A 16,991-nucleotide genomic window follows, 5' to 3' on the forward strand; every position below is an offset into this window, starting at 1 on the left:
ACACAGTAGGTGCTGAATGATCACACGGATAAGTTTTCTTTACAAAGGCGAAAGTTTCCACACAGCTTCACTGACTGTTTCTCCATCCCTAATGACACGTAGAAGCACTTGAAGGCCATCTCTACTCCTGCAGCGTCCGCAGATCCAGGAAAGCTAAGTGACTACTGGAGTTGGGTTCTCATCGCACTCTGCCACTACCTTGTTATGAGTCTTAGGGTAAGTGACATGACCATTCTGGCTATCAGCTCTCTTGTCTGTAAACGTCAGTGACCGGAATAAATGAACTATAATCCAGTTGAGGATTCTTTTTAAAAGCTAGTTTTCTAAGGCCACTTAAAATATGATTTGGTGTATACAAATTTTGTATCATTTAAACCTTCAGAAACACACTTATGAGGCAAAATCAGAGACATGCATAGCTTTAATTCTGAACACTTTCCCTCTTCAGGACGGTACTTTACATAATATCAGCATATAAGCAGAAGCTTTAAATATTTATAGCAAACAAATTATCTGACTTTAGAAAAACCAGACACATTACTTTATATTCTAATTTATATAGATTATTTTAATGGTAAAATCCCCATGTATGAGTTTCATTTTACTTCTATAGTAGAAATCTGTGATTTCCTCCTCCTCATCAAACTGTTCACACTCTAAGACAATCACATGCTTGCCTCTGTCCCCGTACTGGAGAGCTCTATGAGAACATAATAAAGTAGGTAGAGACTGGTATCTGGAACAACTGATTCCTAATACTCTTGCAGCCTGCCCAGATGCCACCTACTCATCTTGACTGTAAATGCAGGTTTTCATATCATATGATAAAAAAAAAATTAACGGGTCCAAAATCGTTCTTAAAGAATGAATCAGAATTACATACTTTTAGAATTTGGAGACATAAGGGTAAATAACCTTACCTGGGCAAGCTTACGCTTTTCTAGATTTCCTCCCTTTTCACTGTGTAATGTGTAAACTGGTGTATATTGTACAGAACCAGAACAGGTCCCATAATCTTCTTCATTTTCCTACACATGAAGAAATATACAAGGAATTATTTTAAAATACTCCTTTTATTACTTTTAGACAAACTATCCGATACAGATGCAAATAGCAAAATAATGCTTCAAATGTAAGTTTAAAAACTCTATTTCAGAAGAAAATGCACTTCTATATATTATGCATTAATGATTTCTAAATTAATCTCTTTTGAATAACATGAATAAAAGCTATTATTTACTCTCCATCACAAAAATGGAAGTTTCAAGTAGTATTTGTTCTTCAAAGGTAGATATTCAAAACAACTGACAAAATCTGTAAAGATATAATATGTAATCAAATTGAAAACACATATACATACACATATTCATATACATGCAATGTTCATAGATTCAAATACATATCTTCAAACACAATCTTTTATAAATTAAGAACATGCTTCAAATTAAAGTAGCTACAGTTAGAAAGTTCCTATAAAGCCAAATGATGGCATTCCTGGCTTGATTCTGCACCAAAGATCATCTTTTTAAAGAAATTCTCAGCTTGAAGCAAGAATTTCAATTGTGATATCAAGGCAATCAACTTTATGAAAACATACATCCTGTTAAAGCATCTTTGAAGATCTCCGTTGTTCTGTGATAAAATATGCAAACAATAAAGAGATTATTCAGTGGATGCATACAGAATGGCAGATAGTTGCCAGAGGGCTTGTTATGAAAAATACATTCTTGAACAAAGGGCTAAGCATATTTCAAACATCATTAAAAACATAAATCTCATGTGATTTGTAAAGTATGAGCTTCAAACTAATGCAAGAATCAAGGAAGGATGAAAAGAATATGACGTACCTTATGTTTTAGCTTACTCTTCACTTCCTTTATTCCCTGCTTTGCATGATTTTTTGCCTAGAAAAAGGTAACGCAAGTGTCTGGCTCAGCATGGTTCTATTACCACTTAAAGAGTTAGTAGATGAGATCACACTCCATGAAACTTGCTAACTTCATATTATGTAGAAAAAGAACAAATTATAATCTAAAACTCTTAATTCTTCAGGGAAACCACACCACTTACTATTATATCTAAATTAGTGAAAACGCGATTAGTCTCCATTTGCATGCTAGTACCATACAAAGGCTAACATTTAGCCTATTTTGCCTCCTAAGCTATAGAAAACACAGCCCAGTCTTAATTTGCAATTGTGATTAACTGGTGGTGAAAGGAGAAAGCACAGCAGCAGGTTATTTGGGCAAATGTTTGGACTTTAAAGAAACCGGCAACTTCACAAAGCTTTACTGAAGTGCTTTTACAGGCAGACACACGTTTTTATTAGCAGAGATATTTTAAAGCTATGGCTATTTCATGTGCAGTTTTTCCGGCATAAATTAAAAGCCACTTAACAAAAGATGCTATCTTCATGTTCCATAGGGAATCTGGCTCCAGTATTTGAGCGTCTCAGGTCCTGATGTGATTCCTGTGGGATATAACTTAACTAAAGACAACTGGCCTTGGCCTTTGTTCCATTGGAAATTCCCACTCAGAGTGGCCACGGACGAAAAGAAAGGAAATTCACATTTATGTTGTGTTTCCTCAGTATTTGATCATGTGCTGGGTACCTAACATGTATCAGCTCATTTAATCATTACAAATCTATGAAGTTAGGACAATCATTATGACATTTTTACAGATAAGGAAAGTGACTCAGAGGAGATCGGTCTGCATAGCCTCATTCCAGATCTGGGTCTATTTAATTCCTGAGTCCAACTTCTCCCCATCAGAAAGGAGAAGGAAGAAGTAAAGTTTTTAAAATGTATCTACTGAACCTAAGCCTCACGCAAGAAAAGGCATTACAAGTCTCATTCTACAGACATGGAAACTGAGGTCATACAGACCGAAGACTTTCCAATTCCAATATTCTTGCTCCTACCAAACCGTCCTGCTTCCTGAATTACTTCTAGGAAGAGTGAATACATGTCTTCCCAAGTTCATTTAGGGGAAGGCTCTCATTTCTTTCTGGATAATATCTGTAGTACCTAATATAATATTTGGCATATAGTAACTGCTCAAGAAATGTCTTGAACTCAACTAAACAATTATTTCTTCATTGTATATGAGGCAAAATCAAAACATGCTACACATAGCAAAAGATAACCTAAAACACCAAATAACACTAAATTATATTCCCATGGTTCTTTGGAATTAATAAAGCATTTTCACATTGTTTTATTGTTAAAGCCTCTGAATCTATTTAAAGGGTCCTGTATTAATCCCTACATTCTCATTAGGTAAAAATGAAAAATTACCAAGAAAATGTGCCTGTCTCTATCTTCTAGAATTTTTATCCATATTTGCTCACATTTTGTCATATTCTAATTTACCTAAATATTCTCTAACCTTTCAAAATCCACTTGATTCACACTAATCTTTTCAGAGTTGAATCTAGTGTCAGTCATGGTTCTGTAATTCATGGACTGATTCCCTTACGCATCTCTTGTCCTACCCTCCTCCACTGACCTCTTTCAGATGATCTGGAAGATGGGGTACAGGCTCTATCCTTTTCAATCTACCAAGTTGAAACTTACCAATAAACAAGTATTCTTTACAGAGAAGCACCCAGCAAATGGCTTTGGCTAATAATTTAAGATACAAAAACCTAACAAGAAAGTTGACTCAGAAACGCTTTTAGCCAAATCAATTATGTATTCACTTTACTGTTATTTTTTAGATTTCTAAGAAAGTGTATCTGTTAATTCTAGTTTTCTTTATGGCCCCTCTAAGCACAGAAAAATAAAAGTATAAAACACACAGAAAAAAATGTTTCAAGTACAGAAAAACTGTTCTAAGTATAGGACAAAGTCATTATCTCCTTCAACAAAATATATTCAGCTCCTTTGTAGTACATGCAAAGTACAGAGCAAAGTAACAGTGATACAAACATGAAATTAGCAGGAACAGTACCTCTCCCCCTCCTAGTACCTGCCACACTCACTGCTCTAACTCAAATAACCAGTATAAGGCCTTCTTCATGGGAGGTACTCAAACAATTTACTGAATGAATGAAAGTTTAAAACACGGTTCCTTTTTTAAAACTTTACTATCTATAGAAACACAAGTAAATAAATTATGTTAAACCCATACAAGAGAGATTGGGAGTTTTGTTCATAGTAATTTGTGGTCAAAGGAGGAATTTCAAGAGTTCATATTTCAGAATATGAGCAGCCTGGAAAGATGAGTTTTAGATACAACTATGAAAGTCACAAATTGGCTTTCTTGTCCCAAATCTCTTTGACTTCTTGATTCATGTACAACATGATCACAAGATCATAAGATAAATAAAGGAAAGTGGTTAGGTATATTCTGAAGACCTTAAATTGCCTGAAATCAATTTAGGGAATAATCTTTCAGAGAGCACCATTTTTAATCTGGAAACATTTGACTCTTCTGCAGAAGAGCGTTCTCAGCAAAAAAATAAAATACTGATTAGAAAGATAGAAATATGAATAATGAATGAAGTTTTAAATATGTTTGCTTTATTTCTGGGTTTTTGTGGGAAAATATGAGTGAAATTAAGGAGAGAAACACATACTTAGCAAAATAATACAATACATTTTCTCTGAGCCTGAGGAAAAACTTCAAGTGTTTGCTCAAGGAATTAAATGAAGGGCACTTGACTGGGAAACCTTTTTTAGAATCTTAAATGAATGTGAAAAACAAGGCTAGTCTGATGTTTCACATGGCAGCCAAGTGCTACTTCACTGTAAAAAATTAAAATCTCTTCAAAACTGTATATAAATCAAACCACCAGTATTATAGTGAAATAGAGTGATATACACAGAGAGGTTTTCCAGAAAAGCCATGAAACAATCAACCAAAAGGCAGAGGCTGATGTTTCCAAGGCAAAATGATGAAACCTTCCTACTTTTATTTTTATGATAAGGCTTCAAAGAGTTCAGAATCTTGGCACCATATTTTTGAATCAACTCTGTAGATTAGCTGTGCTACTATAAAATGTAATCTTTGAAATTGACTTTTTTTCAACAATAATGGTGGCTACGCATATTTGTCATAATTGTACATCACAGCAAGAATATGAGTTCTACGCTTATTAAAATACATCATCCCATTACTAATTCAATCATATCATTTCCTTTACTGAGAAAGCAGTTGAAGGTAAATTCTTATAAAATCAAAACTACTGCCCTGAATATTTTTTAGAAATATGAAATATACATGACCTGTGGCATTTAAAAAATTACTTCATTGAATATGAATCTACTAGCTCCCACCTCAAGTAGCTCTAGTCTAATATTAGAGATGAAGATGCCCACAGGAAAACCTGTGCTGAAACAGAGGTATGTCTGAAGGTCTTATGAGGACCTGGGAGGTATATAAACCCTGTGAATGTGGGGTTGGAAAATGCTTTCTCAGGGAAACAACTAATGCCTAAACTAAGTCTTATAGGATGAAGTAGTGTTTCCTCGGTGGACAAAACCCAGAAATAAATGTCCCAAGTAGTGGAAATGGATTGTGTAAGAACAGAGGCAGAAGAGAAAATCTTGGCATTCATGAAATGAGGAGCACTCAGGATCTGGAGAGAGAGGGTAAGCTCGGGGAACTGGGGTGAATTGAAACAGGACACAAAAGGGGTTAGGTCTTGAGGGTCTTAGTTAACATATTAAAGAGATTTTAATTTTATTATTGTTTATTGCTATTGCTATTGATACAGCTGTTTTTATTTTATTATAAGCCATGGAGAATCACTGAAGAATTTTAATTATGGAGAGTCAAGCATCTTTGAGGGAAAAGAACTTACCCTAATTTTCTGTTTTTTTTTTTTCTATTTGAACCTCAGTATACAATGAGAATTTAAAATGTCAATAAATTAAAAAGGCAAATCTCTAAAAATGGCACTTCATTAGGGACTGTTGCAATTTGAGTGCACAATTTTCCTGATTGCTTTGAAATAAAATGAAGAATTGGTTTTAAATTACATGAAGGGAATATCCTTTCTACACAATAATTTCAATAACTGAATTCACTTTGATCAATATTAACTCCACAAATTTTTTAAAAAGTTTTTTTTAGAGAAAAAATGGGGGGTCCCTCAGTGGCTCAGTTGGTTAAGTGTCCGACTTCGGCTCAGGTCACGATTTCACAGTTTGTGGGTTTGAGCCCTGCATCAGGCTCTGGTCTGACTGCTCAGAGCCTGGAACCTGCTTCGGATTCTGTGTCTCCCAATGTCTCTGCCCCCCACCCCCGCCCCCACTCATGCTCTGTCTCTCTCTCTCTCTCTCTCAAAATCAAATAAACATTAAAAAAAACATTTTTTTTTAAAGAAAGAAAAAAAATGGGAGGTATTCTAGATTTACATGTCTGTTAGCTAGGAAAATGTAAAATTTTATCAATAAGAAAACTTACAAATTTATATGCTGTCCGTACAGCTGGAGTTGCTTTGGTCATTGCTGTGTTAAACAGTGCACCTCCTCTCTGCAAACAAACAAACAAACAAACAAAACAAAAAGACATATTTCCAAAATTTTTAAAACCAGATTAACCTGAAAACAAAGCATTATTAGTAGCACAGAAAAAGAGGTTTACTTACAAATTAAACAAAGACCTATAGAAGTTACTTCACAGATTTAGTCTTTTCAAGCTTTCATATACCATATATGGTCATTTCAGATAAAATGTAAACCCTCTACTCCATTCCTTTAGTTGGTATAATACATGATTTAAAAATCATTTCATCTTTGCAGTTTAGGCAGACTAGAGCAATAGGACCCATCATAGGTATGTAGTTAAAACTTGATAAGAAAGAAATATAATCTGGGCACCGGGGTGGCTCAGTCTGTTAAGCATCCGACTTTGGTTCAGGTCATGATCTCGCGGTTCATGAGTTCGAGCGCATCAGGCTCTGTGCTGACAGCTCAGAGCCTGGAGCCCGATTCAGATTCTGTCTGTCTGTCTATCTGTCTCTCTCCATCAAGAATAAATAAACATTAAAAAAAAAAAGAAATACACTCAAACTGTTTATCAACTGTTTTAAGGTTGGGCAATACAGTCTAAATCTCTGGAGGTGAGTTTTACATTTAATAAAATCGTATTAACAAAACACATTACCAGAAATGATAAAACTCCTCTCAAATCCTATTTCTCCTTCTAATTCCTTTGTTCTAGGATATAATACAAAGTGACAAAAACATCTTGATTTTCAAAACAAGCCATTTATCTCTGAACAAAAGCTTTCCATTTTAAAATTATGAATATCAAAGTATAATAGCATAAAATAAAAATATTTAAAATGTGACAAAATATACAAACATTTTAAATATTGCTAATAAATAGCATAAGTATAAGCAGCATCCTTTTAGTGAACATTTCTCCATATATTTTGAGTGAAGGAAGAAGAAGTGGTGGAGGGTTATCATTACCTTCACTGTATGCACCCACTGTTGATATGACCTCGGGTTCCCTGGAATATATAAAAATAAGATGTCAGGACTATTCGATCTAAAATATATCCATCGACTAAAATTCATCAAGAACTAATACTTCCAGGATTTTAACAAATTTTGTTTATCTGCAATGTTGTGAAAAAGGCAATAGTATTGTAGAATAAACTGCTCTAATTCTTAGAAACATGGTAATTAGCATTTCCAAGAATAGACCCAGTTTTCTTTAGTCACATATGAAGGTAATATGTCAAAACACTCTATCTTCTTTCGTTTTAATGCTGTATTCAGAGAGGAAAAATATGCTGTCTCTTTTAAAATCCAAGGTTCCTATGTCTTTTATACCATATTTTGTGTGTTATGTCTATGTTGTCTTTAAAAAGTTTGCCTCTTTTATGCAATTAGGTTCACTTAAAAATAATATTGCAAGTGCACAGAGAAAGAAAAAACTAAAAAGGAATTAAAAAATGCATAAAACCAGGGGCGACTGGGTGGCTCAGTTGGTTGAGCATCCAACTCTTGGTTTCAGCTCACGTCATGATCTCATGGTTCAGGAGTTCAAGCCCCACGTTGAGCTCTGTGCTGACAGCACAGAGCCTGCTTGGGATTCTTAATCTTTCTCCCTCTCTTTGTCTCTCAGAATAAATAAATAAACATTGTTTTAAAAAATGCAAAGAACCTTGAAGACAAAATATTCTATAGTTTTTAAATATCAACATTAATTGATAGCAAATTTTACTTTAATGCAATTAAACTACAGTCATAGTTCTGTAGATACTCTCTAGTTGTAAATCCAAGGTTGAAAATATAGTACCCAAGGAAATATAAAACAAACGAAGGTTTTAGTCTACAGGGCATTGTGGTTATTAGAAAGTTCAAATGCTGACCAATTCTTTTTTTAAAAATTTTTATTCAAATTCCAGTTAACATACAGTGTAATAGTAGTTTCAGGTGTACAATATAGTGATTCAACACTTCCGTACAACACTTGGTGCTCATCACAGGTGGACTCCTTAAAACCAGTTCTAAAAACCTAGTAATCATATATTTGGTTCCAAGTACAGTAATTTAATCAATAAAATGGTATTAGAAGGCAAAAAAAAGAACACAATCTCAAGTAATGTTTATATATATCAACTGACTTAGATTTCATGTACCTTCTTCATTTAAATGCTTAAAAAACATGGCTATTCAAAGACTATCTGGTACAAAGAATCCCTAAAACAGATTAAGGTCTCTTCTTTTTTTAATGGAGGTATAACTTAGATATAACATTATATCAGCTTCAGATATAGAGCATAATGATTCGATACATTGGGAAATGATCACCACAATCAATCTAGTTAAATCTGTCACCATACATGTTCTCCACTTGTGTATAGTTGTGTCCTTTTAAAAAATTCATTACCTTGCTGTCATAAAACAGAGGCAGAATGATTCCAGCCCAAGAATTTATTTCCAGCTGTTCTCTTTGCATTCCTAACCAACATCAGGCAAAATGTGTTCAGCTCTAAAATTACTCCTGTAATTAAAAATCTTTCTCTACTTTAAAAAAAAAATCAAGAAACAACCCCCATTGCTAAAAACATCGCTTACGACTCAGCACGGCACTTAACTGGAAGAAAATATATGGCAAAATAATATTTTTTTCTAATTTTGTGAAATGATTATAGCAAAAAGTGTCTACTTAAAATAGCCTGTGTAAGTGAAATGTGCACTGTTCAAAACCTATGAGTTCCAGGTGGTATTTGGCCTGAACAATTTTTCTGAAATCATATTTCACTTGCAAAATGACAAAAATTCAAGTTATTGTATTTGTATTATATTTATTTCTAAGGAGATTTTATTAACAAAAAAAGTAAACAATATAACTATATCCAGATTGTTCATATACACTTACCTATTCCAAGTTCTCATCAGTTCACATATTTTTAACTTCTCTACTATAAATGGTTGGGTAGAAATCACACATTTAAGGGCTGGTTATCACTTATAGTATTCTGGGAAGAGTTTTATTTTCATTCTCTTCCCAAAATGAATTTAAGAAAGTGGAAAGAAAACACTAACTTCTATGTGATAACTATTTAGCATTTTGGAATACTTGTCATCCAGAAAACAATTTTTTAAAGGCTCCAAACTACAAAGAAAATAGCTAGCAGAAAACTTCAGCGCAGTTAGATAAGAGTATCTTATTTAGAGTTGAGGAATAAAAATAGCTCATATTCAGCTCTTCACAGGCCACTAAATGTTTTTACGTACATTACCTTACTTGAGCTGTGTTTTTGTACTCTAAAATAGGCAAAGCAGGTAGTGTCTTAAGCAGCACATTCCAAGCACAGTTCAATGAGGAGTCCAATAGATCAGGGGGCTCAAGTCCACTGTATCTTTGTAAACTATGCTATTTGGGACCAGTCCTTAACCTGGTTGCTACAATGTTACTTAGTATAGTACCTAGCATATCACAGACACACCATACATACAAGTTTTATTGCAATAACTCGCCAAATGAGGAAATTGAAGGTTCTGAGGTGGCCCTAGGTCACAAAGATAGCAACTGAGGAATAATAAGAATCCGGGTATTTGAATTCCTGGTTAAATAGTCCTTCAGCCCAGAAATTCTACCTCTTAGACTGCTAAATAAAATATGATAAAACTTAAGATATATGAGATTTCTTCTGTATCAGTTCAAAGTAATTACACTAGAAAGGAAAAGGGGCTGCTCAAAGCTGATACTTTGAAAAGAAACAGTTGACAGAATCACCAATAATAATCCAGAATTATATGCATGGGGAAAACAGGAAGTCCCCAAATAAACTACTTAAAATGGTAGGGAAACATGTGGTACAATTTAGGTACTCCTATTTAAAATTTTTAAAAAGAGGGGCGCCTGGGTGGCTCAGTCACTTAAGTGTCTGACTTCGGCTCACGTCACGATCTCATGGTTTATGAGTTCAAGCCTGATGTTGGGCTCTTCTCAGAACCTGGAGGCTGCTTTGGATTCTCTCTCTACTCCTCCCCTTGTTGCGTGTCTGTTGCCCTCTCTCCCAAAAATAAATAAATAAAACATTAAAAAAAATTATGATATTTGTTTCTTTAAATTTAGTGCCTTTCAGATTGAAAGCTTCTATTTCTACAAAATTTATGAGACAGACACATTATTCTTTAAAAATGTTTTTGAGGCTGTTTTTCTTCTCAAAAAAATTAATGTGAATGCCAGAAAACTCTCTGAGTCTTTCCATTAAAGTAAATGGATTATGGAAATAATAAGTGTTATTGAGGAAATTCTTAACATTGTTCTCATTCATCATACAAGTGATTTTCTCACACTAAGGACAAAATATCTTTGTTTCCCCCTTGTGCAAAGACTTCATCTTCAAATGTATTTGTTTGAATTCCAGTAATTTGTAGTTACTGTTCAAAAAGTATATAAATTGACCTAAATTGTTCAGTGAAGCCTGGAAAATGTCACTAAAACTGAAGATCGCCTACCATCTCTTCAAATTCCTCTGATGCCTTAGTCAGTAAAAAAAAAAAAAAAAAGAAAAAGAAAAGAAAAGAAAAAGAAATACTACTATACAAATAAAAGACTGATCAGAAATATATCAGAAAGTAATTAAGAGACAAATGCTACTAATGAAGAATAACTACATGCTTCTATATAAAATCAATCTGAAAATATTTCTATTTTTTTAAGTTTAAATAATTGGAAGGGGATTTAAAAACTAGCCTTATTTTATTTAAAAAAAAATTTTTTTTTTCAACGTTTATTTATTTTTGGGACAGAGAGAGACAGAGCATGAACGGGGGAGGGGCAGAGAGAGAGGGAGACACAGAATCAGAAGCAGGCTCCAGGCTCCGAGCCATCAGCCCAGAGCCCGACGCGGGGCTCGAACTCACGGACCGCGAGATCGTGACCTGAGCCGAAGTCCGACGCTCAACCGACTGAGCCACCCAGGCGCCCCAAAACTAGCCTTATTTTAAATGAAAAAAAAATACAAAAAACCACCTCCATGTTCTTAACTACTCAGTATTCCTTAGCTACTTTTTCATAGACCAATATCTGTGTTTACTGCATCCTCTGCTCTACTTATGTCCCCTTTTATTACCTTTTAGCCTCCATGGATACTCTTCCCTTTACATACTTCCTGATATTTACATTACTTTCCTCTTAAGGTTGAATGTTCTACGAAGGTCTCATGAAAAACAATTGGGAGTAACAGGGATTTCTTCACAGTCCTGACCACAGGGACTCACAGGATAGCAAACAGATTTTGGAAATCTGTGTGCATTCCAGTCTTTAACCACAGTTCTAGATTCAATGTGAATCTAGACTGAATGTGTAATTCAATAATTACACGGTTCCACCACGCTCATATTAACTTTATCACAACCACATATACTAGCATGCAACTAGCCGTTGCAATGACACAGAAAGGGGAGAAATTAGATGCTTCTCTGAAATTCCCTATTTTTGCTTAAAGGAACATAATTTTTTCTTCAGCTTTAATGAATGTCGATTTCTCTCACGGTGATCTTTCTTAGGGCTTTATGTTTCAAAAATCTTCAACAGATAATCAAGAGACAGGAATTTTACTTTTATCCAATCACAGTAGAGAAGGCTTGACTACTACTCTTGTTTACTGAGTGTCTTCTAATTAAGAAGATCTCCTATCGTAAGAAAGCAATATATTATAGTTATTAAAGCAAGAGCTTGGAAGCCAGACAGATACATGTTGAGTTCAGATCCTAGCACTACTAGCTGTGTGACCTTGAGCAAATTACTGAGATAAGTGCCCTCATAAAAACAGGGATAGGTAATCAAACTATTTCGTAGGTGCTGTGAGGATTAAATGAGATCAAGTTTGTAGAGCTCTTGTAAGTGATTCTGTCACATATTAATATTCAATAAGTAGGAACAATTATAATTATTACTATGAGAGAAGCGGCAGTTATAACCATTTACTTCTTTGAAAAATAGTTCAATATCATGATAAAGACATCTTATTTCTTACAAATGCAGTCTACATGACAAATGTCTAATGTTCTTTCATATATATATCATTGTTTATAAGAACATTACTAATTTTTATTAGATTATTCACATTTTTATTTCAAGTCCTAATAAATTGTGCTTTATTTTATACTAAAAATAAGCTCTCTGTATCTCTAAAATAATAACCTAAAATATAATAATTAAAAATAATACTTAATAGCTAGGCACAATTTTTAATATACTTTCTTGCTGTACACATTGAAATTAATATTTGTTGAACTACGCTTTCCTTTTGAATCAGTATTGCCCACCCTCCCACCAAACTAAAGTAAGTGTTCAAAACCTTTTTAATTTTAAGGAGGGACAATAAAGTGGTTGGCATGAAATTGTACTGAAAATATAGCAGTCTCTAAGTCAGATGCCAGCTGGCGATCAATGTTCCATTCTTTTTAAACCATAAGACCTTTATTGAACAATGTTAGTAACCCCTCTCACACCAGAAAACCCATCTACCTTCTATTCTATTCTATTACAGAGGAATCTGGACCAATGGTTAAGACTACAGAATTTAACTATACAAAACAATCATAGTTCTACCCATTACTGTCACAAGATGTCATCTTCAATTCCATAGAAGATAATAGCCCCACGGGTCATAAAAATAATGAGATAGCAGTTATATAAATACTGAATAGATGCCTCAAGCAATTTGTCCATGAGCTGACAATATTTTGCTTGTCTGAGTTGAAAAGTAAAAAAGCCTTATTTTAACACAAAAGTTCCATTGAAGCTAAATTTTTACCCATGAGCTGAGGAAAGCAAGGAGCTGAATGATTCCACACTTGGTTGACTTGCTGAGTCAAGTAAACTAAGTTTTTCCCAAAGCTAAATGCTTTCAATGAAATGCTGTACTTACACCAGAGGAGGATCCATATGCTTAGTTCATTTGGACCTCTCTTCACGAACAAGTTATCTCAATGTTTTGTGTATTTTTATGGAGCAAAATAAATCTTATTTGAGAATAAAATCACATTTTGGCAAATGTGTAGATGAGTACTTATTACTACGTCTTTTCATGTTTTATTTCTCAATTCTAGCAACTATTTATTCACACATAAAGACATTTTTTTCCCAAATTAAACCTACAAATAAATAGAAAAAATTACTATTATGCCAGCTGAAAATGAACACACCAGAGATTGTTGTTTGTTTGGTTCACCCTGTTATCTAGAACAGTGCCTAGCACATAGTAAATACTTAGCACAAATACTGGCTGAATGAATGCATATGACATTTCAAGGACTCCAGCAAAATTCTCTGCCAGAGTCAGGACTATATACTGGAGCAATCACGTACAAAGTACCAGTTCGTAAGTCATTAACTGCCTAGAAATTACAACGTTGTTTGAATACTTACATATCAAATAGTGTAACTAATTATATTAAGTTTCATTATATTAAATAAAAATGCAATATCACCTAACTTATGTTTCACACATACAAAATAATACGACGCCTTCCATTTGTTAGTGAGCACTTTTTACAGTGACAAGTGTAAGCACATGGGATGGTAAACTGAAAAGTCTTTTCCTCATGCTGCAGTGTTCTGCAAAGCAAAAAAAAGGTAAAGGCTTCTATAACAACACACTCACTTAAAATGTAAAAGCAGCTGTGGTATTCAAATCTTTTGTTTTCTATTATATTACAATCTAATATTTCAACTATGATCTCAGGTCTTTAATTCTTACTTAGTATTAGCCAGCACTGTGGGTTTTTTTTAGCGGAGAATACTAAAGGAAGATATAAACTAATTGCATTTCAGTGACATTTCGTTCTACTACTATTAAGAGATTATCCAAGAAAACAACTACCAATTCATGAGACCATCTTAACACCTTGAATAATGAAATAAGTTAATACCACAGCTCTTATAAGATGAAAAAAATGTATCTAAAACATTATATGTTTAAGAAAATACAACTGTTTAGGAAGTAGATTGTATCAGATACAGGAGCAAAAATCAAGGCAATCGCTACTCAGAAAATGGATAATCATACTGAAACTAGTCTTTACCTCCACAAAAGCCACCTGAAGTGATTTCCTCTTCAAATACATCAGAGAAACCCCGTCCTGCATTTAATTTTGCCAGTCGACCATCAATAAACTGAAATTAAAAAGTGTCAAATATGTTAATTTTCACTTTCTTCATAGGATTAAATTTTTACTTATATCAAAAGATTCATATCACTCATAAATATAAAATATGCACATATATGTACATGTATACACATCTACATGTAGGTGACAAGAAAACTCTCAAACACTGAAATAGCAGGCACTCAATAAATAACAGCTAATTTATTAAATAAAAAATGTACAGTACAGACTCTTACTTCATTAATAAGAAAAAGAATGTACTATTTACTGGCATTTGGTTACTTTCTATTTTGTTGATCTATGGCATCTGAAATTTCTCTTTCTTGGATTATAAAAAAATATTACAAATGTTTTGAGGTTTCTCCATTCATAATGAAGGTAAAGTATCTTTAAGCCTCCCTTGCATAAGAGACAAAGGGTAACCATAAGAAAGATTTAAATGATGTCTGAAGCGCAGACTTGAAGATTTGGAGACTAATATAAAATGTTCGTTTTCATGCTGGAATTAATCCTGGCTACAATTTTTTTTTTTTTTTTTTTTCAACATTTTTTATTTTTATTTTTGGGACAGAGAGAGACAGAGCATGAACGGGGGAGGGGCAGAGAGAGAGGGAGACACAGAATCGGAAACAGGCTCCAGGCTCCGAGCCATCAGCCCAGAGCCTGACGCGGGGCTCGAACTCACGGACCGTGAGATCGTGACCTGGCTGAAGTCGGACGCTTAACCGACTGCGCCACCCAGGCGCCCCTACAATTTTTTTTTTTATCCTGAAAATTTTAAATTTAGTCAAATTAAAATAAAGTACCTTGACTTTTAAAAAATTCTCATACTCTGTTCTAGTTTAAAAAAAAATACAGTTTTCTATTTAAATGAACAAAACTAATGGAGTTCTATAGAGCAATACAGTTTTCCTCAGGCAGCAATTTAACATTTAATGGTTTAACTATTTAATAGAAGTTACACCAGTTAAAAGACTTTGGAACAGAAATCTCTTACAGACCAAAATTAAGACACAAATGAATCAACAGTTTCCAGTTCAAAATGTAGTTTAACTACTTTTATATTATTACAGATTAATTTTGACCCAAGAGGTGGCAAGATGAGTTTAAATAGACATAGCCTAAAAGGATATATAGTCATAGCTTTTTTTTTTTTTAGTATAAATTGCTTTCATAAAAATTAGAAAATTTTGAGAGCTAGGTACCACAGATTACCCATTTTTGCCTCGTTATGCTTGGCGTTCAAAAAATTTCCGATAGTATAAACAAATATGAACATGGAGTTTGGAGAATGAAAAGCTTACATCACATCTCTGCCACTTACTAGCTTTATGATCTTGGGAAACTTGTCTCTGAGTCTCTGTTTCCCCTCTATAAAATGGGAATAATAATAAATATCTTCTAGTGTTTTGTAAGGGTTAAATGAAACGATACGAAGTGCCCAGACTGCAGGCACAGAATAAATGTTAAATACTAAAATCCATTTTTCCCACGACCACCATCACCTTTCAATCACTATTAATTTCTGAGTTTCCTGAGTACAGGATCACTGTCTGTTTCATGTGTGTATCTTTAATATCTGCCAAATGCTTAACATATAGTTTGAAATGAATGTCTGCTGAAAGACTGAAGTATACCGAAACATTGTGAACAGTCCTATATTTACACGATTTTAAAGGTAACTAATTACAACATATAGAATCATGCATTTCATTCTATCTTGAGATAAAAGGTGGTAACAATGTACGGCTACATATAATAAATGGTTAATTTGAAAATAAAGTGGTTTAAAATGCTTGCAAAATTTGACTTTCACAGATTTTCAACATAACATTATAAATCAAACTATAGTGGTCTAATTTGATGGACTAAGTATCGTTGTGAAAAAAATAAGGTGAAGCAAAATGATAAATTTTAAGTAATACATTACTGACGAATGGCACAAAGTAAGACATCCTTTTAAGGGACTTAATTTGCTTTAAAAGATTAAGACTACAAGACTTTTTAAAAGGTTTTCATTTTTATGTTTACTAGAAATAATCCATCCATTTTAGTTTGAGTGGAACAGTTCAACGTCTAAAAAGAGATAAATCCCCAAACTATTTACTGATCATGCATTTTCGAGCATGAGTAACTACTTCGTGTTACTGAACTCGTGAATCGAGCCAATAAAAATTAATCACTTGGTAAAATGCCACGTGTTATCACTGACTCTGCAAACAATCCTGTTAGTGACAGACACTTATCTTTCATGAAAATGTTTGTTTTTAAAATAGATGGATTTTGTACGTATATATTCTATATATGTACACCCAAATACAGACACCGAGGAGTAAGCTGAGAAGTGGTATTAATGGAGAAAAATGCTGAAGGCAACAGTTCTCTAAATTCCTT

The 16,991-nt window shown here is 33.7% G+C and overlaps 1 protein-coding gene across 2 annotated transcripts in view; it reads right to left on the bottom strand.

Annotated features, from left to right (window-relative positions):
- DENND1B (DENN domain containing 1B) overlaps nucleotides 1-16,991 on the bottom strand; it is a 267,771-nt gene that overhangs the window by 32,935 nt on the left and 217,845 nt on the right. For both annotated transcript variants that reach the window (XM_058700921.1, XM_058700920.1), the window contains 5 exons: nucleotides 14,514-14,604; nucleotides 7,428-7,468; nucleotides 6,415-6,483; nucleotides 1,848-1,904; nucleotides 921-1,028 (listed from right to left, as the gene is read on the bottom strand). In XM_058700921.1, coding sequence (XP_058556904.1) covers nucleotides 921-1,028; nucleotides 1,848-1,904; nucleotides 6,415-6,483; nucleotides 7,428-7,468; nucleotides 14,514-14,604 — 366 coding nt within the window. The remainder of the gene's footprint in view (nucleotides 1-920; nucleotides 1,029-1,847; nucleotides 1,905-6,414; nucleotides 6,484-7,427; nucleotides 7,469-14,513; nucleotides 14,605-16,991) is intronic.

This window comes from Neofelis nebulosa, chromosome 15 (genome assembly GCF_028018385.1).
Source record: "Neofelis nebulosa isolate mNeoNeb1 chromosome 15, mNeoNeb1.pri, whole genome shotgun sequence".
Classification (NCBI taxonomy): domain Eukaryota; kingdom Metazoa; phylum Chordata; class Mammalia; order Carnivora; family Felidae; genus Neofelis; species Neofelis nebulosa.